The sequence below is a fragment of the Acipenser ruthenus genome, chromosome 9 (genome assembly GCF_902713425.1).
Source record: "Acipenser ruthenus chromosome 9, fAciRut3.2 maternal haplotype, whole genome shotgun sequence".
In the NCBI taxonomy this organism is placed as follows: domain Eukaryota; kingdom Metazoa; phylum Chordata; class Actinopteri; order Acipenseriformes; family Acipenseridae; genus Acipenser; species Acipenser ruthenus.
This window is the reverse complement of record NC_081197.1, coordinates 31,690,238-31,712,227: the sequence shown is the minus strand read 5'-3', so window position 1 is coordinate 31,712,227 and position 21,990 is coordinate 31,690,238. Positions and strand designations below refer to the sequence as shown.

Genomic DNA, 21,990 nt, shown 5'->3' with positions numbered 1-21,990 from the left:
CCAAATTCAATTAAGTTTTTAACTGAAAAGAAAAATCAGAACAATTCATCCAGTAAATCTTACATGACATATGAATGACTTTGGTGCCCTATCGTCCTAAAAAAGCCCATTCCACAGTATGGTACAGTATTTGATTTTACAGCCCATTGTATGTTATGCTACAGTATTTTATTTTTTAATGGTATTTATTTCATAGCAGTTAGGGACACAGTATTTTTTGAGGCTCATGTTCTACCTAATAGCCTACTGATTTCACTCTAACAGAAATGTTTTCGAGGCTATACCACCACATACTTCAATTTGCATGAATCAATTAAAGGCTGGTAAAGCTCATGTACAACAACAACAAAAAAATCATCTTAAACACACTAAGCGGTATCGGATCTTCTTCTTCAGTCTGGCTTCCGGTCAGGTAAAGTGAATTTTCTGCATCACAATAGGGTCATTTGCAGACAAACCCAAGCCGAACATGAGAAGATTTCATCTTTCTAAATATGTCAATTGACCCCAAGCCGATGGGGTCGAATTTCACCTTGGGATCCTAAAATATACTTAATTATCCAGAGTTTTTTTTTTTTTTTCTTTAAATAATCTTCAGCACCATCAAGTGTACAGCAGTGCATTGCCAGAAAAACTAAAGCAAACTTGCTTGCAAAGTGACAGATCACTAGATGGCACTGAATCTCACGTCGGCTGATCTAGCCAAGGTTACATATAACTTACATATAAGGGCAGCAGTGTGGAGTAGTGGTTAGGGCTCTGGACTCTTGACCGGAGGGTCGTGGGTTCAATCCCAGGTGGGGGACACTGCTGCTATACCTTGAGCAAGGTACTTTACCTAGATTGCTCCAGTAAAAACCCAACTGTATAAATGGGTAATTATATGTAAAAATAATGTGTAAAAATAATGTAATTGTATGTGAAAATAATGTGATATCTTGTAACAATTGTAAGTCGCCCTGGATAAGGGCGTCTGCTAAGAAATAAATAATAATAACTAGACCTATCTAGCCAATGTTACATATAACTAGACCTATCTAGCCAATGTTACATATAACTAGACCTATCTAGCCAATGTTACATATAACTAGACCTATCTAGCCAAGGTTACATATAACTAGACCTATCTAGCCAAGGTTACATATAATTAGATCTGAAGAGCATCTCCTGAAACAAGGTGAAAGCCCCTGAGAAACTCAATGATGCAAACACAAGGGAAGGGACAGTGAAATAATACAAAGAAATATAATAACATTCACTTTATTCTCTGAGCAGTTGTTGTAGCTGTACCCTATTCCAGACAGGTTTCTTGTATTGTTTTCAGTTTCCTATAATTGCTAAAAATGTTGTCAATTTTTCTGTATTTAAAAAAATGTATTTTTGTTTAATTTGTACATTTATTTCCAAGAAGTTTGATTGCAACTGTGATTGCAACATGTATCTATTTCAAAATTATGCAGCTGTCCTAAATGTCTGCAGTCCAGAGTGCACATGTATTATTATTGCAGTAACACGGCATCTAAGGCTAATAAAAACCTTTCAGTTATCATATTTAAAAAAAATACTGTAGACTGCATGTGCAGAAGTTAAAATGAAGTACAATGTATACAATTTATATAAAAAATGGCATTTAATGCAAATCACAAAATGAACACCAGTGTCAATACAAAGAAAGACTGAGGGCAATAAGTTTGGCACACTGAAAGGAAAATGTCAACTTGGTGCATCTATTGAAGCTGTGCTCAAAGGTTCACAGATTTAAATGCTTCTGATTTCCTGGCTGAGTTTACCCCTGTAAAAAATGCAGCCAGTTAATTATAGGGACCCTTTAAATGTGTTCTGAATGGGCTTGGGCAGAACAATACATCATCCTGACTAGAACCATTTTGATCATTTATATTATCTACAGGAAGCAGAACGCTGAGTCAGTCTGAGACAGAACGGCTTCTTTCACAAAACCAAGATATACAGTATATATATATATATATATATATATATATATATATATATATATATATATATATATATATATATATATATATATATATAAATTACCAGCCTGTTACTGATAAGACTTGAAAAACATTTTAGGAAGATATATTATATTGCATATACTTATTTATTTACAGTGATGCATTTTCATGTGTATGGGATGAAGGTAAGTGGAAAAAAAGAAATTTCTTTCTAAATTTAAATAGGGAAAAAGCTCAAACAGGTTTTATGTATCATTTGTTTCCTGCATCACTTTTGGAATGTGTCATGAATATGTGTTTATACTTAATGAGAATGATAGGTATACAATTGGAAATCAGTGCATGTAAATTACTGACACTGTATTGTAAATGGATACCTCTCCCATAAGCGATGTAGACATGTAGATAAAGCTAAACTGCAGGCTGAAATTAGGAAACGAGAGATACGGTTTCACAATATGATTAGGGCTGATTTCATCTTCAATAATGTGTAAACTGTATCAAGAATACCTTTTATTATTAGGTGCTAAATGCTTGTAATTATCTCCTACAGTGTTTTTGAAGGAAACATAAGAAGGCAAAACCAAAACCATTACATCTTAGTTAATGTTTAATAAGGTAATATTCATACTGTATGTAGGTGATTTATTACAGTAAATGTAAATGATTTATTACAATAATCTGGTCATTTGTCATAATATTATTATACCTTTTTTAACCACTAAGCAATAATGAAGTCCCATTAATTTGCAATTAAACTTTAAATTAAATACAATTAATTACAACATATTTTTCCCTTTTATTTTTACTATTATTTATATATTTATTTTGTAATGTAGCTGACCCATTTAGTTTTAGTGGGTCATATCTAACCAGGGCTATCTTTCCAGTAACACATCTTCAACTCCAAATGACAGCCAAACCCATAGATCATACGTTGTGTCAAATTCTGAAGAAAAAACTAAAAATCCATGAATGTTAATTACCCATTAAGTATTCTTCATGCTAAGGCATGCTAAGGAAAGAATACAGCAATATTTGGACAGAAAAGATTTCTAGACAGAAAAGATATCTGAAACCTTATATTTTCTCAATCTATGTCTGTCATTGTCAATAAATGATTGTTCTAATGCAACAAGAAAAAAAAAAAAGCAGGAACAAGCTGAATCCATACAGTGAAGAGTGCAAAAACTCTTCCTGTTGCCTGTTTTACTGTTGTTAGGCATCTCCTGGTTGCTATAAGGGACAGCAGTGAATGTTGACCACTATAATATAATGTTACATGAAACAAAAGAACAGTACAAAAAAATATTTAAGACAAGGAAAAACTTTCAGGTTTTGTTATTTTGTGTTAAGGTTTAAAGTACGGGCGAATAACTTAACTTGCTTTAACATTGTACACAAGTGTCACATCCCTCCCTTAAATATTTTAAGTACAAAGAACGCCCTCACGTCAAGGATGCAAGTTTTGTGTGCTTGACATATTTTAACGATCGCAAATTTTAAAACATGCTTTCAAAACTGGGTGTACTTGGTTTGGTTTCTTGTAGATATTCCCTGTGGAGATTTTTAAACAAACGAAAATTGGGAGTTTTATTAGTTAAGAATTAGGACTCTGGATTTCCACTTGACCTACGCAACACCATTAATTCTCTACTTCAAATCTAGTTCATATCAATTTAACCAATTTTACAATCAACATTCCAGATAACATAAAACTAAAATAAATGCTACATGACATTTAACACCACAGTACCAAATATGACCTTAAAGTAGCCTAGACATGTTTTCATATTCCCATAAATTCCTAAATCTGGAATAATCAGTTCCAAATATTACTTTTGACATAACGACCATATCAGAGTTTTGCCCATAATGTTATGGAAACAAACAACAAAATGTAATCTTAAACAATGATAACAAATGACCTTTCTAATAATCAATTTTTATGACATTTTATTATAAGTTTGCCTGGTTAATTTTAAACATCAAGCCTACACATGTAAGAATATGGAGGATTACACTAAATCCAGGTGGCAGGTGGCACTTAATTATCAAACCAAGTGGATGTAAGTGCTACCCCAGGAGCTACAACCTGCTGCATTAATGTTACATGAAAAGCAATCTCCAGCTCCTTGTGTACAAAACTCACTGGGATTCATCAAACTCCAGCATGGAATAACATTTCCTTAATCTGTAAAATCTGCAGGTCCACTAGAAGAGTCCTAACCATACATTGGAAACTTCCACAGTCTTATCTCAACACGAGGCTCACTCTTTCATTTCATCTGCCTGTCATCCATATTTAGACAACGTAGTTAAATTACAGACAGAGGGAGATGCAGCAAGAGAACAGACTCTCAAAATTCAAATTTCCCGATCCACAGACACATTTGCTAGTCCTCTTGACGGCAGTCTTAAGTACGCATCCAAATTAACTGTACGTACAGTATTAAAGTGTGCTACAGCTTTAAAGGGATTGCTAGGCAGCAGTAACAAGGTAATACAGTATCATTTTTGTAATCACCTCAGTATAGCAAGAGGATGGATGTTCAGCTAATATAAAACAGAAAAGTTATCTATTATTCTGTTTTTTTTCCAAGTAATTTTCCAGAAACATGGAGTCACATGCTGAAGTGATTGTACCCACGGTGTTTTATTAGACGATGACTGAATGCAGAAATGCAGAAAGTGTCAGCAAACCACCATTTAATAAGAACGATTTTCTTACGAAATTCAAAAGTTGAAAAAAAATAATCAGTGTCAATAACAAAGCAATCAGGCACACTGCAATTAGGAAGAAATGTATGCATTTTAACAATGCGAGGAAGGAACTACAGCTCACTGTACAAGGCAGTGCAGCTTTAAGTGCTACTTGTTTTTGTCACAGATCATTTATTTGTGAGAACCCTCTGTTAAGCGTGCAGCTGGCTCCATTGCAATAGGACCTTGTGGTGTTCCAGAGTCCAGACAATTACCATCAAAGCAGGACACAGCAAAGATACAGAACATGGTCATTGGAACATTGCTATTGGCCAATTATAATAGTTTTGATCTGGTTTCCTTTGATACACAATACAATCTGACTGTATGGCAGCTCCATCCTCCATTCGCCACAGTGTGATTTAATTATAACACACAGCCAGAAGCAGAAGACTTCTGGGTGTAAACAGAGCGTATTGCTGAATATGAGATCTTATTCTCTTTAGCATAACAGACAGACCAATTTGCTTTACTTTAATAGGTAAGTTAAGTGGCTCATAATGTATAGAGCCTTGCACTGCTGTATATATTACTGCATCTACTTCAGAATACTGTAGGTGGAGTTTCTCTGGAACAATTTCTGAGGATGCTTTTTTGTTTGTTTTTTTACAAAAAAGAAGACTGAAGATGGTACACTGTTGTTTCTTTGTTCTCCCAATGCATGTCAACAGTGTCTGTATTTCAACTTTATTACACCATAAAGGCTAACCTGTCAGAAAAGCTTTACAATCGATGAAAGCTTTATAAAAAATGTATAATTCCATTCTCCCCCCCACTTTCTATTTTATGCTGCTGCTAAACCACTATAGATTATGGGTCAGCCAGCTGGACATAAGCGGTCCTCCAAACGTAGGGACATACATTCTGAATACATTAATACATGTAATATAGAAGTCTTCTAAAAAGGTTGTATATATATATATCCTCTCTCTCTCTCTCTCTCTCTCTCTCTCTCTCTCTCTCTCTATATATATATATATATATATACAGTATATATACAGTATAGTATTGTATATATATATATATATATATATATATATATATATATATATATATATATATATATCAGAATTAATCACCAGGACCAACATAACCCAAGGGCTCTGTTCTGCTGTATCAAGGTGACTGAATAAACCATTCCTACAAATTCAGCTCTCAGGGAAGGGCTCTGTTCTGCTGTGCCAAGGTGACTGAACAAACCATTCCTACAGATTCAGCTCTCAGGGGATTTTATCTTATAATTGTACATATGGTTCATAGCACAAAAAAAATGTAATGTAAGAATATGCTATGTTATAAAAGATGTAACAATGAGATTAGGTTTGTAAGACAAAGACAAGACGATTGCATACTTCACAATAACCATTACAGACCTTGACCTGATAGTGAGAAAGGATCTTTCAGAAGGTGTCATGAAAGGCTTGTCTTTTGTACATTAAACATAGAGGAAATAGAGAAAAATGTTTTATTATACTAATATAATATTTTAAAATACTTGCTGGTTGTGTAGTATATGAACACAGTAAAGGCTTCAGATAATTTGTTTTTGCATCCAGCTTCAATTGATTTTTTTTATGTTTTTGGTGGTACAGCAAAAACCTCTTAATGTCATTATGATTTTATACTGTAGCTTCATTTTGGTCACATAAAATATTCAATAAAACGATTTCTATTGGTTTATCAGGCATGAGAATTCAGTTTTTATCACAATATTCTATGACCCAGTGTTTCTATTAAGCAGTGTTGCCTTTCATTTAGAGAGGTTGTTTTTTTCAGTTACAAACAAAGAAGTTCAACAATACGTGTTTTGTAGGATAGTAAACAAAGACTGACTATGGCAGTGAGGTCAGGTGCTTTAGTACAGGGACAGGGGCTTTCACAGAGCCTTTTCACAAGCCTGTGGCCATAAAGGTGCCCATATTTCTCAGAACTGCACATAAAGGTTTTTAGGATGTTATTAACAATTTTAATGAGACATTACTAGACCATGGTCATGACCCCTAAAAATCTCATAAAGATTATTAAACCAAATCCACTGACCATTAAGAACATGCTCATTTATCTGCAGCACCATGTTAGTTACCAAACTGAAAAGCAAGCAATTTGTCATAGGATTTCCACCTTTTAAATCAAATTCTTAAAGACCAATTTTCTACTGTCTTATATTCTGATATTTTTCGTTTTTAGTTGTTTGCTTCCTCCTGCATCTTCCATGAAATGTTTCTATTTCTGCTTTGGGTGCAAGTGCTCAGGCAAGAACTGTTAAATGTGTTCTTCCCTTTGAAATATTTAAAGACAGTATGACAGAAAGTACTGCTGTGTTCTGAATTAAAAATAATTAGCCATCCTATTGTCTTCTTAACTACAGAGTTGCTGGGTTTCATGGTTGGAAAACCATAGGAATTTAGCTCTAACTCTGTGCTGCAGCACAGCGTAATGGTGAAGGGAGTGCTTATCTTGCAAGGATGCCATTGAGGCAAATAAAGTAGGGCTTCTGCTTTTTGGCGTCTATTTCTTTCAGGTAAAGCCCCAAATTGCTTTTGGAGTTTTGATGTGCTACTGTTAGTCATCTTGAGAAACTGAAATAACACCATTGGTGGTACATGCACTACCTCTGCCCAGCCCATTTCCAAACCAACCTTCTCTCCAGTATTCTTTATGTGTTGGTAGGAGAAACAAGACTTGTTTTATTATTTTGTTAGGACAGTTTTATTTCTGTTTATTGGTTAAATCCTATTCAATAAGGCTACATACAGTATAGTCCATTTCAGTTGTCTCCCCCGGCTGATTTTTGTATTTAATTACTTGTACTGGATAGAGAGAAAATGAATAAATGTGGCTCTGAATCCTTTTCTGTATCCCCTAACTAGGGTGAAACATTTACACTTTGAAAGTCATCAAAAAAATCAAATGATGACTTGGATACAAATGTAAAAATTGGTCTACGTGATGACATACTGGCCACATATATTTACAGTGCTGCTCAACATTATTATTTTGTGGGTTTACTTTCCTTGGAGATGCTGTCAGATTCTCCTACACTGAAGTCTAACCTTCTCTGTATTATTCATCATTTCTCTGCAGAACTATTTTTAACATTAACGGCTAACCAGACCCTCAAAGGCATTGTTTAAGGTTTTTCAGTAACACAAAAACCAGGCTGTTGAAATGAAGTGCTGATAAATGCTGACCTGAAGCCTCAGAGTCGTGATGACTTCTACACGGTGCAATTAGAATACTGCATGAGAGGTGCATCTGCCCTTTTTTCATTAACATTACTGTATTTGCCTCCAAGCACCAATTATAATGAGAACAATTGAATACAAGTGCACATTACTGTAGAGGAGCATGCATCGGCGCACAAATCTTACATCATGCATATGATTTGCTATTCATAATGCTTTTTCTAATCTGCTACCATTTTCTCCCCCTCACATGGTTACTAAAGAAAAAATCCCTGATTTTTCCTTGAGCTGTGCAAAGGTGTGCTGTTACTGGCTGTTTTAGTTGTCACACTGTATTGGAGCACAGAGAAGGAACATCGCTGATGAGGTTTGACATAACTGACCTTTCAAAGTTTCCCTGGATACACTGCATTTCAGTCAGCCTTATTTACCAAAGGCCACAGATATGCATAGAAACTGAGGGCACTCCAGTTTAATCAATAAACGTGGAACTGATAGCTTACTGGGTTATTTATGAAGATGAAATGGCAGATACTTCTTTATAGTGCCTGTCCCCTGGTTCCCTAATGATATCTGGGTAAATAAAACAACTGCTCATTTGTTATAAAAATGTTTTGTTTTTTTTCAAGCACTTATTAGAGTCCATGCAGTGAAATAGGCCCCCTATGCACTCGCAATTTCACTTTGTACAAACACATGTACTTCAGTACTCGCTGCCTGTGCTTCTCCTTACCAAAATCGTCCTGGAAAATTGCAGTTCGAACGCGAGTGCACCTCTAAATATGTGCCTAATACAATCAGTACCCCAGGTTCGTTTTGTCATTTCAGTTATCAGATATAACCTTGGGGGTTGACCAGTAGCTCTATCTTCCCAATGTGGTCAACTACCAGACAGTAATCAGGGTTCTGTTGTTTAATTCATCAGGTAAGAAATGACATTTTCTAGCATTTGCAAGTATTCTTGGGTAGGCAGCTTAAGAAATAGAATACAGTCCTGGCTTTCACAGAGGATGCAACGATATAATTAGATTGACAGTAAATAAGGACAACAAACAAATCTCCGACTGGACTGTAGTTTAAAAAGACCTGCTCGCTATCCTATGATGTTCATTCTGCAGAGTAAAATAGCACCATGATGACATTTTCATAATTTCAATACAATTTTTCTCATCTGCATTGGTGTCTCTAACTGTTGTCAGAAATGATTTATTGGTGTCCAGCACTCTATCTTTAGAAAAAGCCATAGATATGCTCAAGGAATAGTTATCTGAGGTGCGTGAGAAGGAGAGAAGTGAAGACTGAAAGTATAAAATGGGTTGCTGTCACATCTACAGAGCAGTTTCTTGAATAAAGGAAACACTTAGCACTGCAGAAATAAATCATGTGTTCATGCCCTAGCAGTTTAAAGTGCTTTTTGTATTTGTCAAAGGAGAAAACAGGAAATCTGCTTCATGCTGCAAATGGCTATGGCACTTAATATAATCAGCAGTTTCTTTTCCAGTGAGTTTTGTACTGACAACAGGACATTTATCTGCTTACAAGCAATACTTGGGAGGAACAGTATTTAAAGGTGAGGTGGTAAGCACCTTTTCCCTACATGTTTCAGGACTATTTTTGTTTACTGCTTTGCTTATTTTTCATCCCTGTCAATGTAAGATCAGATTCACTCAGTGGCCTCTAATTTAATGTTAGCTTAAGACTTACCCCAATCTAACTGCTCCCTCTTAAAGAGGGTATGAAATATCAAGAGTTATCTTAATGATTGTATTCTTCTTCTTGTTTAGATTCAGTTTGTATCATTTTCTGTTTCAGTCATCACATCCTGGTGACTCTTCTAGGTATCAGGATGTGATAAATGGCATCATATCATAACTTTAACGTCATATCATATTTTTTTTTTATTTAAGGCTATAGACAGCAGTTTTGCACCTAGATCTTAAACTCGATTCCTAGCTTTATTTGCAATGGCAACTCATTTGCCCAATTTAAAGTATAAAATCTGAAAACATATTGTTGGCCTACTGTAGATAATTGTACAGAGCATTGGGAAAGTACATTTTACTGTATTGTCTAGTATTAATTCTGTAAGACAACATACCTATCTCTCACTCTCCTTTTATAACAGCATCTTTCCTCTGTGATAAACAAACAACTCACACTGTAGCTCAATTCAGTTTCATAGCTTGGCAACGATCCTAAACCCTCTCGTTCTTGGTTTTATGACTAACTCTCAGCTGACAATCTTAAAGTGATACTGAACACCTTATAGAGTTTGGGACAGCCTTATAACTGCAGTACTAGCAATGTTCTTTGTGCATATGTTTTTCAACACAGTTGATTGTTTTAATATTTTTATTTACATGTTCTAGATTATTATTCAAATGGATAATTATACCAAACAGTTTCCATTTAGAGTATAAGCAGGAGATCTGTGTAAATGTGGATAGTCTTTGTGACCTTTATTTTACCCATATTCTACCAAATACCTCCTGGTGAACATGTCAAGACAGGAAACAGAAACCTAGTAGCAATTTGCATTTATTTTGATACCTGATGTAGAATAATTTTCATTGATTATTCTACAGCTGATTAATGACCCAATGTGACAGAAATATAATGAGTTCTGGTGATAAATCTTCCTCCCGACCTGTGAGGGCGCTAAAGAACGGGAGGAGAAGTATCTGGAAGGGCTGGCCTGACAGTTCGTTTCCGGGACCGGAAAGTGGGTCAGCCTGGAAGGAAGCGAGACTCTGTTGTAAGACCGTATTGATTTGACAGGTAAACAAGGGGCAGCTGCAAGTAATAAGGCAGCTGCAACCGTTTACCTAGATATCATGCGGGATTACATATAGGGGCCAGGGTAACGCTGTTCTTTTCCTTCGTTTGGGTTAAGCCAAGGACCGAGAAGGACGTAATCCCTGTATTACTCTGCAAAGAGTTGTGTGTGTGTGGGTTTGTGTTTGTTCGTCTCTGTAAACTAACTGTCTGTGTCTTTTGAAATCACTAGACAGCTAAACGCACATCCGGAGCTGTCGCCTTGGGCCAGCACAAGCCGGATCACCACTTCACGAACTGTCACGGAATAAAGTATATTCACGCACCACCATCACGACTGCACGCACCCGAGACGGGTGACCGTGTTTTTGTTTCCTTTATCAGGACTGCAACCTGTGTTCTTCAGCCCCGAGCTTTACACATCGTTGTGTATTGCCGGGGCTTATTATTTGTGGTCACTAGACCAGGACGGAAAATAAAAGCTTATTTTCTGGATTACAGTTGTCTGCCCGTCATTCCTGCACCGCATCACTGCTACACCTGTTCCCCCTACCACCCACTTTGCCACACGTGGTGTCAGAAACGGGATCATGGACCGCAACGCGCTGGCGGAGCTGCTGCAGGCACTGGAGAGCAGACGGGACGCAGAGGAGAGAAGGAGGGAGGAGCGCTATACAGCGCTCATTGAACGGGTAGGACTGGCCGTGGCTGCAGTAGCGACCCCGACGACAATACCGGTGATGTCGCCCCCGAAGGCACGGGCGATGAAGATGTCGGCGGAGGATGACCCGGAGGCGTACTTGGTGGCATTCGAGCGGCTGGCTACCGCGGCGGCTTGGCCGCGGGAGTTCTGGGCCAGCCAGCTGGGACCCTGCCTGATTGGGGAGGCTCAGGCAGCTTACCAGGCTATGAGCGACCAGCACGCCACCGAGTATGACCTAGTCAAGCAGGCTATCCTCCGCCGGCTCAATATTACTACCGAGACCCACCGGGCGCGGTTTCGGGAATACCGGAGAGCCCCGGAGACACGCCCCAGGGTGGTTGCGGAGAGGTTGTGCGACCACATGGTGCATTGGCTGACCCCCGGGAAGAAGACCGCCCAGCAGATGGGGGAAGCCATTGTGGTAGAACAGTTCTGCCATGTGGTCGGCGCCGAAACCCAGGCGTGGATACGGCGCCACAACCCCGACACCCTGGAGGAGGCGGTCAAATTGGCCGAAGATTTTGAGGATTCCCTGACCTCTGCCCGGATTGGGATCCTGTCCGCCCCTGCCCTTCGAAGCAGCCGCGCTCTCTCTCCCTCTCCTCCAACATCATCACCACCACCCCCCTCGTTCCAGGGACCCAGACCTCCCAGAGCACCGACCCCATTGGGCCCCCTTGCCTCCCCCCCATGGAGACCAAGGTTGGCCCCCAGCTGGGGTAGAGGTGCTGCCCCTGCCCCGTTGCCATACCAGCAGCGGGACAGATTTCTAACCCATGCCCCCTCTGTCCCTCCTATCTGTTTTAGGTGCCACCAGCCGGGACATCTGGCCAGGTCATGCCCCGCTGCCATGGAGTGTGACGTGGCCGCGTGCAATTGGGCACCTGAGACTGGTAAGCGGGGGGAAAATGGTCGGGAGGGGCCTTGTCTGATTAATGTGGTGTTAGGGAATGTGAAAACCCACGCGTTAGTGGACACAGGGTGTGAGCAAACCTTGATTAGGACAGCTCTCCTGGGCGGTGTGTCGTGGCGGCCACGAGGTCAGGTGGCCATCTCCTGTATCCATGGAGACACGGCGGCATACCCCACATTAAAAGTATATTTATCGGTAGGACCGATAAAACGTCACCTTGTAGTCGGGGTGGCAGAAAGGTTGCCACACCCAGTTATTCTGGGCCGAGACTGGCCAAAATTCAAAGAATTGATGAAAGAAATGGCAGTCTCAGCCACACACGTAAACGTGGCAGAGAAAAAAAAAAAGGAACGAATTGGTGATGTGTTTCCTTTTCACACTGAAATGTTTTCCCCTCTTTTCCGTCCTAGAAAAACGAATAAGGAGAGACGGACCGCAAAATGGGAGGGAGCGTTGTTGAGACAAGGCTGGGGTCTGGTGGGAGAGTGCTGCAATGGTAACAAACGCCAGTCGAAGGGAGTGGGAACGCAGTGTGACCGAGAGAGCGAGGTTACTGGACCGACTAGAGCAGATGTTATTCCAGCCCCTCTCAATGTACCGGACCCGTGGTACTCAAGCGCGGACCTAGTGTGGGGCCAACAAAACGACCCGTCACTGGTGCACGCTTGGGGACAGGTCCGGTCCATTGAAGGTAAGGATGTTGACGGCGCTGGGGCGCTAGTATATCCACATTTCAGTATCAAGGGGCAATTACTGTATAGGGTAAACCTAGCCGCGGGCACAGGACAGCCTGTAACACAATTATTGGTTCCCCCGTCTTGTCGGCTGGAGGTCATGAGGCTGGCGCATGATATCCCTTTTGCGGGGCACCTCGGAGCCGAGAAGACGAGGGAGCGAATATTGGCTCGATTCTATTGGGTAGGTCTTCATACTGATGTGTCGAAATATGTAGCCACCTGCCCAGACTGCCAGCGAGTAGCGCCGGGTCGAGTGCGCCCCGCCCCTTTGGTCCCACTGCCGATTATTTCCACTCCTTTCGAGCGCATTGCAATGGACATAGTCGGCCCTTTGCTACCTTCTGACTCCGGGTATACGCACATTTTAGTAGTTGTGGATTATGCAACGCGATACCCGGAGGCAGTTCCATTGAGGTCCACTAGTGCCGCTGCAATAGCCACCGAGTTAGCCCAGATTATGGCCAGAGTGGGGATCCCCAAGGAGATTTTGACCGATCACAGAACTAATTTTTTGTCCAATACGTTACAGCAGGTGTACAAAATATTAAAAATACGTCCCATCAGGACGTCCGTTTATCATCCACAATCGGACGGTCTGGTGGAACGTTTTAATCAGACCTTAAAGTCGATGCTGAGGCGATTTGTGACACAAGAGCAGAAACATTGGGCATCACTTCTCCCCTACCTCCTTTTTGCAGTGAGAGAAGTGCCGCAGAGTTCAACTGGGTTCTCCCCCTTTGAGCTCCTGTACGGCCGGCAGCCTCGCGGCATTCTCGACCTGCTGAGAGAGGGGTGGGAGGAGCACAAAGGCTCGTCTAAAAATGTAGTGAAGTATGTGCTCCTACTCAGAGATCGCCTGGATTTGGTCGGTCGTTTGGCCCAAGACAACCTCAGATCGGCTCAGCACCGACAAGAGCAGCATTATAACAAAAATGCACGGATTCGAACCTTTCGACCAGGGGACAAGGTAATGCTGCTACTTCCCTCATCAGAGTCAAAACTGTGTGCTAAATGGCAGGGGCCGTATGAGGTGATTCGGGCTATAGGGAAAGTAAATTATGAAATTAGACAGCCCGATCGCCGGAATGAACGTGAAATCTACCACATTAATTTGTTGAAGCCCTGGCAGGCAAGAGAGGTCTTATTTATAGCCCCAGGCAATATGGAGGATGATTTAGGTCCCTGTCCAGAGACCCCGAGCACAAGAGCGATTTCAATGGGGGAACAATTAGTTCCGGATCAGCAAAGAGAGCTGCGTAAGCTTATTGAGGAGTTCAGCGATGTTTTTTCTGATGTGCCCGGCAGGACGAACTTAGTTGAATATGACATTATCTCTCCCCCAGGTGTCACAGTGCGAGAGAGACCGTACCGGATCCCGGAAAGTCGACGAAGTGGCGTTCGCAAAGAGGTACGGGATATGCTCGAGCTTGGAGTGATTGAACCTTCCAGGAGCGAGTGGTGCAGTCCTATTGTAATAGTGGCTAAGAAGGACGGCACCAACCGCTTCTGCGTAGATTTCAGAAAGGTGAATGCTATTGCCAAGTTCGATGCGTATCCCATGCCTCGGGTCAACGAACTTTTAGACAGACTGGGAAAAGCGAGGTTTATTTCCACTCTGGACCTGACGAAGGGATACTGGCAAATCCCTCTAACCCGCAGCTCCAGAGAGAAAACCGCATTTTCAACACCAGAGGGGCTGTTCCACTTTAAAACCATGCCGTTTGGGCTACATGGTGCGCCCGCTGCCTTTCAGAGACTGATGGACCAGGTTTTACGCCCACATCATGAATATGCAGCAGCGTATATTGATGACGTGGTGATTTACAGCTCCACCTGGCGAGAGCATTTGGCTAGGGTTGCAGCCGTTCTTCAGTCTCTAAGGGCAGCCCGGCTGACAGCTAACTTGAGAAAATGTGCGTTTGCCAAAACAGAGACTCAATATTTGGGATTTGTAATGGGAAATGGAAGGGTGAAACCTGTGGTCACCAAAATCCAGGCTTTGGTTGATGCAGCGATCCCCAAAACCAAGACTCAGGTGAGGTCACTACTGGGCTTAGCCGGTTATTACCGCCGCTTCATCCCCGAGTACGCCACAGTGGTTAACCCGTTAGTCGACCTCACCAAAAAGAGTGCTCCAAATTTAATTAAATGGTCAGCTGAGTGTCAGGGGGCGTTTGATACGATTAAGCGTAAACTTTGCCAGGCCCCCACTCTTATTACCCCAGATTTCACCAAGAGATTCATCCTCCACACCGACGCCTCGGATGTAGGTTTGGGTGCAGTCTTGTCCCAAAAAGTAGCTGGAGTAGAACACCCGATATTGTACCTGAGCAAAAAAATGTTACCTCGGGAGCGTAACTACTCCGTAGTCGAAAAAGAGTGTTTGGCCATTAAATGGGCTACTCACTCTTTACGATACTACCTGCTGGGACACTCATTTGATCTTGTCACAGACCACGCCCCACTCCAGTGGTTAAGCACCATGAAGGACAGCAATGCCCGGATAACTCGGTGGTATCTGGCATTGCAGCCCTTCATGTACCATATGATACACCGTGCGGGGAAAGACCACCAAAATGCGGATTATTTTTCCCGGGAGGGGGGAGCAATGGGAAAGGTAGATTTAGCCGAGTGTTCCTTCGGCTCCACTCTGAGCGGTGGGATATGTGACAGAAATATAATGAGTTCTGGTGATAAATCTTCCTCCCGACCTGTGAGGGCGCTAAAGAACGGGAGGAGAAGTATCTGGAAGGGCTGGCCTGACAGTTCGTTTCCGGGACCGGAAAGTGGGTCAGCCTGGAAGGAAGCGAGACTCTGTTGTAAGACCGTATTGATTTGACAGGTAAACAAGGGGCAGCTGCAAGTAATAAGGCAGCTGCAACCGTTTACCTAGATATCATGCGGGATTACATATAGGGGCCAGGGTAACGCTGTTCTTTTCCTTCGTTTGGGTTAAGCCAAGGACCGAGAAGGACGTAATCCCTGTATTACTCTGCAAAGAGTTGTGTGTGTGTGTGGGTTTGTGTTTGTTCGTCTCTGTAAACTAACTGTCTGTGTCTTTTGAAATCACTAGACAGCTAAACGCACATCCGGAGCTGTCGCCTTGGGCCAGCACAAGCCGGATCACCACTTCACGAACTGTCACGGAATAAAGTATATTCACGCACCACCATCACGACTGCACGCACCCGAGACGGGTGACCGTGTTTTTGTTTCCTTTATCAGGACTGCAACCTGTGTTCTTCAGCCCCGAGCTTTACACATCGTTGTGTATTGCCGGGGCTTATTATTTGTGGTCACTAGACCAGGACGGAAAATAAAAGCTTATTTTCTGGATTACAGTTGTCTGCCCGTCATTCCTGCACCGCATCACTGCTACACCTGTTCCCCCTACCACCCACTTTGCCACACCCAAATATTAAACTTATCAGGAGTATGTCTTCCAAAACATTGGCATTTTCTGTTGAATTTATCCGCAATTCTTTAAGGGACAGTAACTCCAATATATTGCCATGGCAAGATTGTGGAGAATGTAAAGACATTTAGGCATTCAGCCGTACTATAGCTATGGCCAAAAGTTTTGCATCACCCTATAGAATTAACTAATTTTGCTTCATAAAGTCGAATGATACCTGCTGAATAATGTTTCAAAATCTAACATGAAATATTGTACTACTGTTATGGCTTCTGGTAGACTTTCATAGTTTCTTTGATTACATGATGTTAAATAAAAAATCTAAATTATGTTCATATAGTTTGTTTTTTTTAATTATGTTGCAAACCTAAAATTGTAGGTGATGTCAAACTTTTGGCCATAGCTGTAGTTTGAGACATCCAGTATCTTTAGCCATTGAATCCAAAATCCTTTAAAACAACAACACCCATTTTTGGGCACTCATTCAGGGCACAGCAAGCTCTACGCTGCCGAAGGCTGATATCACTTCAGGGTGGTTAGTGATGTTACCCGGCCATTAAAAAAAAAAACAATGGACCCAATTTTTCACTGTGGGCAAATTTCCAGACCAGTGCAGTACATAGTGCATAAGACAAGAAGCTGCAGCATTGAGCACTGGGAATGTTGTTTGGTCCCAGCAAAGACATCACAAATTCAGCAATACTTTTCAGGTCAGATCTCTGTTTACAAACCACAAAAATACAACAACATAGAAAATATGTTCTCACTTTAAGATTTGGGTCATGCCACTGCATTAGACCCAAGCACAAAAGAACAATGAGAATGAGATTGAAGACTGTGCTCCCAGACTTAAAAGAATGTATTACATTATTCACATCCTGATATGTAATTTATTTCCTGTTTTATGTGTTCTTAATGACTACATGTTGTTATCTGCATCAAGCATTATTTGCCATGATACTAACTAAAAAAAAGGCTTACTGTGGGGAAGCATATCATTGTTGCACCAACTTCCTTGTACAATGACTCACCAATGGGCTTCAGTGCACAGTGCAACAGTAATATGCTTCCCCGCCATCAGTCTTGAGGTGTGTCTTTAGAAGCTGGAAAACTGTAGTTAGTAATCAGGGCAAATAATGATCTATGTAATTAAAGTACAGCCTAAAATATAAGTTTATGAGCTTGATTGTCAAACTAAAAAGTGCTAGTCCATTAACATCTATGACTTCCATACCAACTATTAAAACACCAACACAGTACTGAAATTAAAACAGTGCAAAAATGTGTATAAACCTTGGTTAGCTATACTTAAGAAATGCACTTTGTTTTTTGTTCAATCACTGAAAAACAATCATCTTGTCAGACTGCAGAACAGAGCTGTGACAGTCCTTGTTTTTTCACCTTACCAATTGTTTTCAATGACAGCACTTATTGCTATAAGTTAACACGTCGTGTGTAGGGTGCCTCTTACTGTATAAGAGATGACATCTTGTGCAGTATGGGGCAAGAGGACCGCAGTGAGTCTAAAGCACATAATAGATGGTACATTTAGAACCACCCTAATGATCGGTCTGTTGGGAGATCCATCCAAGACATTGTATGTTAGCTACCAACCTTTCTGCATACCAAGCTTTACTGAACACCATTTTATATAATGCTAAACTGCTGTATTCGTTAGAGTGCCTTTGTAGCCAGCCTCCACCAAACCACATTCACAAGTTCTGATTGCTGTTACTGGTACTTCAAAGTGTTATTGCACAAGCTGCTGAATTCCACCATCAATGCAGAATACAACAATATTAAAGCACATACATTTTAAGACCGCATCCTCCAGTTAGGAGTGTTTTTATTTTTATTTTTTCCCAACAGCAAACTGTCCAAATAACTTTGTAACTACACTGTTTAAAAATAACCCAAAACAAACTTTCCATGACTTCAGCTGTTGAACCTGTTATAGTTAGTAATAGCCTACATTAGACTCACTCGATATGACCAGCTTAATATTAATCCTAGCTCAACATTAAGTTCACTCTCTGTCAGACCATTTCAATTGATACCATTTTACTCAGTCAATCTGGTTGTTAACTTTAAGTACATTGTCTAGTGTTTAAATTACAATTTATCAATAATATACAGTAGTGTGCAGAAATAATAGGCACTCGTGTGAAAATGACCACTTTGTGCTTTAATTAGGCATCTTAAACAACTTCTAAAAAGCCTCCTGCATTTTACCATTTTCTCTTACTATTTTAAATGAATTGCATGTATGGCATATGAAAGTCATCAATTAAATTAGACAATCACCAATGTGCCTATTTGGACAATTTGGCAAGATTCTCAGTTGCAGCGGTTTTATTTCAAATGCATAACAAATGAAAACTAAAGCAGCAAGGGGGTGTTCTAATAAACTTGCACACCACTCTATATTTTGTATTTCTTTAAACTAAACACTAGCTAAATCTTTGAGGATGAAGGGCATTATTCTTCTAATCGTAGTAATTTCTCGATACTACAGTATGCATTTTCTTCAATAGTTCTTTAACATGTACCTTAAATTATTAGTCTGCATTTGTATAACATTCATGTAATTACTGGTACCTACAATCTGTAATTAAAATGTTAAGTTTCTGGTTCAATTCTGAATGGCAATAGGCTCCACAGACAGTCCGGGAAACATGTTCTTTTCAAACCATCGGCTCCTTCTCCAGTGCTGTACTGCACACACATCATATTTGCCTGTGACCTGACTTGGTTGAACCTGGGGGGGTTTTGTGATGCCATGTATTGAATCAACATTTAAGAATAACAAGCTTTCTAGCTTTTTACCTACTGCCTATTTGTATATCTGTAAGAATGAATTCCCAATACAAACATAAATATGCATTTAAATATAAACATGTATGTAACCTATACAAATACAGTATACTGTTGGGAAATACCTCTATTTGCGTATACACACACACACACACACACACACACACACACACACACACACACACACACACACACACACACACACATGAATGAAGGCTATATTTGCATCCTGAGCCATTAAAAAAGGCATACTACCACAGTAGTGATGTCAAAAAGTGATAATTCCTCTAGAGGAAAATATTTGAACTTTGATCCATTCGACTACTCCAGCTCATCACTTTCAATTTCAGTCCTTAAATTTATGAAATGATACTGTATAATTTTACTGAACTATGTTTATTTTTCTTTCTACACAGCTGAAGGGCTTTTGTTAGAAACGTCCTGAAATAATTGTTTTAATCATTTAAACCTTTTGTGTAGGCTACATCCAAAAAAAAATAAAACACTTCATTTTGTTCATTTTTGTACACTGCAGTTATACCTCCTTTCACACCATCTTTAATATCTTTTCATCGTTAAACCTAATTCTGAGCTAGGGGCATATTAACAAATGTTAACAAGCCTTCAATTGCGGATTATATAACCTTGTTTACCTTCGGGGTTTCTCGGTTTCCTTCTTGTCCATGATGACAGGTACGCAGTTGGTTAGCTCTGTCCAGTCCGCGTGCAGCCCACAGCTCCATCCTGTAGAGAATCGAGAGAAAAGCCAGGACTCTTTCTTCCCGGGTCGGTGGCAAGTACATTTCTTCTGCCCAAGCTTGCAGTCACAAGGCTGCTCCAGGCGAATATTCCTCACCAGGTGCCTGCCGAATGTAGTCCCGCCTGTCTTTTGGATGTGCAGGAAAACGATCACATCATCCCCTTTGATGTTGAAATTCGCGTAGCGTGTCAGATCTGTTTCCGAGAAGTTAAAGGTAGGCAGAAATTTGGGAGGGCTTTCGTCTTCTAGTTCTTGATCTATGTAGAAATCGAAGATCGCAGGGGTTTGGGAAGATGGAAGGGTGACCCCTCTTACCTTCTCCCCAGTCCTGAAGTGGCATGAGTTACTGCCTGCTGGGCAAATGTACTGATATCCTATCATCACAAACAGCACAAATACAACAGGGACCAAAATCAGCTTGTTGGATTTGTCATCCATGATACTAAAAGGAAAGGTTTTCCATTCACTGTCATTAGTACGAATAGTACAAACACTTTTCTTTAGGTCTCTCCGTCAAAAATAAGCTCCTTGTACGAAACACCCACACTCATTCCAAAAGCTATATATTCCTCAGGTATCGCTCAAATCATGAGTCACCTTGTCCTGGCTACTTAAATAGCCTGCTTTTTGGCGGTTTAACAAAGCAAAACCATTTACTGTTCACAAACTCACTTTCTATGTTATACCAAGTTATTGATATTTGATAGATGACTGGATTACTAATGTTGACAAATGCATACCTGTTTATTTTAAAACAGTTGATTTTCTTAAAATTCTACATGAAAAAAAATGTTAAACTTGACAAGCAATATCTTGAAGCAAACCAACACCTGACGCGGGTCATCCAGCAATATACCTGACTCAACAACTCCAACATATACCGTAAGCAACTTCCCTACTGTTGATAAAATAGACTACTGTTTTCCGTTTATTCGATGTTATTATCATCCTTCGTATGCAGAATCATGATAACATAAACGTGGAGCTAAGGGACAGCCTTCGGCGCAGCAGTCCCTGCAGATTTGTACAGGTTTGTAGTATCGATGAAACATTCAGTCGTTTTCAATATTGTATTGTTTAAATTGTTCAGAGCACCCCGAGCAATCGTTCCTTAACACTTTCACACGTAGCAGATGTCTCTTATGCTGAAAAGCATGCATTACAAAAACTGTATAGCAATATTCAAAGAGCTGGACAGCTCTCTATACATAGGCTCTCTCATGCTGCAGCAACAGCGCACTTGCTCGCTGCCAGACCCAGTATAATAAACTGCAGGCACCCATGGTCACACATTTATCGGCGAAGAATGTAATACTGGGCTGTATAAGGCACATGCAATCAACCAATAGCTAATCTCATGCTAAATAAACTCAGCCAATAGCGAACCATACCTTTATATATTAGCAAACGACCAATTGAAGAAGAAGAAAAAAAATACGACTAATAACGCCATCCAATCAGAGTGGATATGCAGGTAGGCACAGCCCAGTACTAATAGCAGTTCCAGACAACGGAAGAGCTGCAGCTAAATCCATTAAGAATATCCTTGCTTGTCAGAGTGGTCGAAAGAAGGTGCTGCAGAATTAGTTGTCTTGTCTCTGAATGAGATCAAGAAGAATCGCATTGTTAAACAAGTCAAGTGATGTAGTCATTTGGACTATATACAGCCAACAATTGAAAGAACAAACATGAAGCATTCAGAGAAATTATTCTTTTGAACGGAGTTAATAAACCTCCGCAGTTTCTCATAAAAGTGAGATGTCCCCGATCAGTTTTAGAATTTGTCAACAAATGTTATTTATAAAAATAGGAAATATTCTTTGATATACTGTATAGCAGCACCACACTAGTATTAAAGTGGACCAATGCAGTCTGTAACTGAACAATCAGGCACACCATGCAAACAAATTCCAGGATTCCATTATTATTTGCTGTATAAATACGAAATGCCT

At 40.3% G+C, this 21,990-nt stretch overlaps 2 protein-coding genes across 2 annotated transcripts in view; one reads left to right on the top strand and one right to left on the bottom strand.

Moving 5' to 3' along the window:
• The window catches only part of LOC117972860 (heparan-sulfate 6-O-sulfotransferase 3-B-like), a 120,758-nt gene extending 99,443 nt beyond the window's left edge, over positions 1 to 21,315 (bottom strand). Inside the window, exon 1 of the mRNA XM_059029829.1 lies at positions 19,932 to 21,315. Coding sequence (XP_058885812.1) covers positions 19,932 to 20,476 — 545 coding nt within the window. The 5' untranslated portion in view covers positions 20,477 to 21,315. The remainder of the gene's footprint in view (positions 1 to 19,931) is intronic.
• On the top strand, positions 10,551 to 16,385 carry LOC131737909 (zinc finger protein 446-like). Its single transcript, XM_059029831.1, has 2 exons — positions 10,551 to 12,292; positions 16,123 to 16,385. The coding sequence occupies exons 1-2, from the start codon at positions 11,287 to 11,289 to the stop codon at positions 16,128 to 16,130; spliced, it is 1,014 nt and encodes a 337-aa protein (XP_058885814.1). The 5' UTR covers positions 10,551 to 11,286; the 3' UTR covers positions 16,131 to 16,385.
• Positions 21,316 to 21,990: the final 675 nt, after the last annotated feature.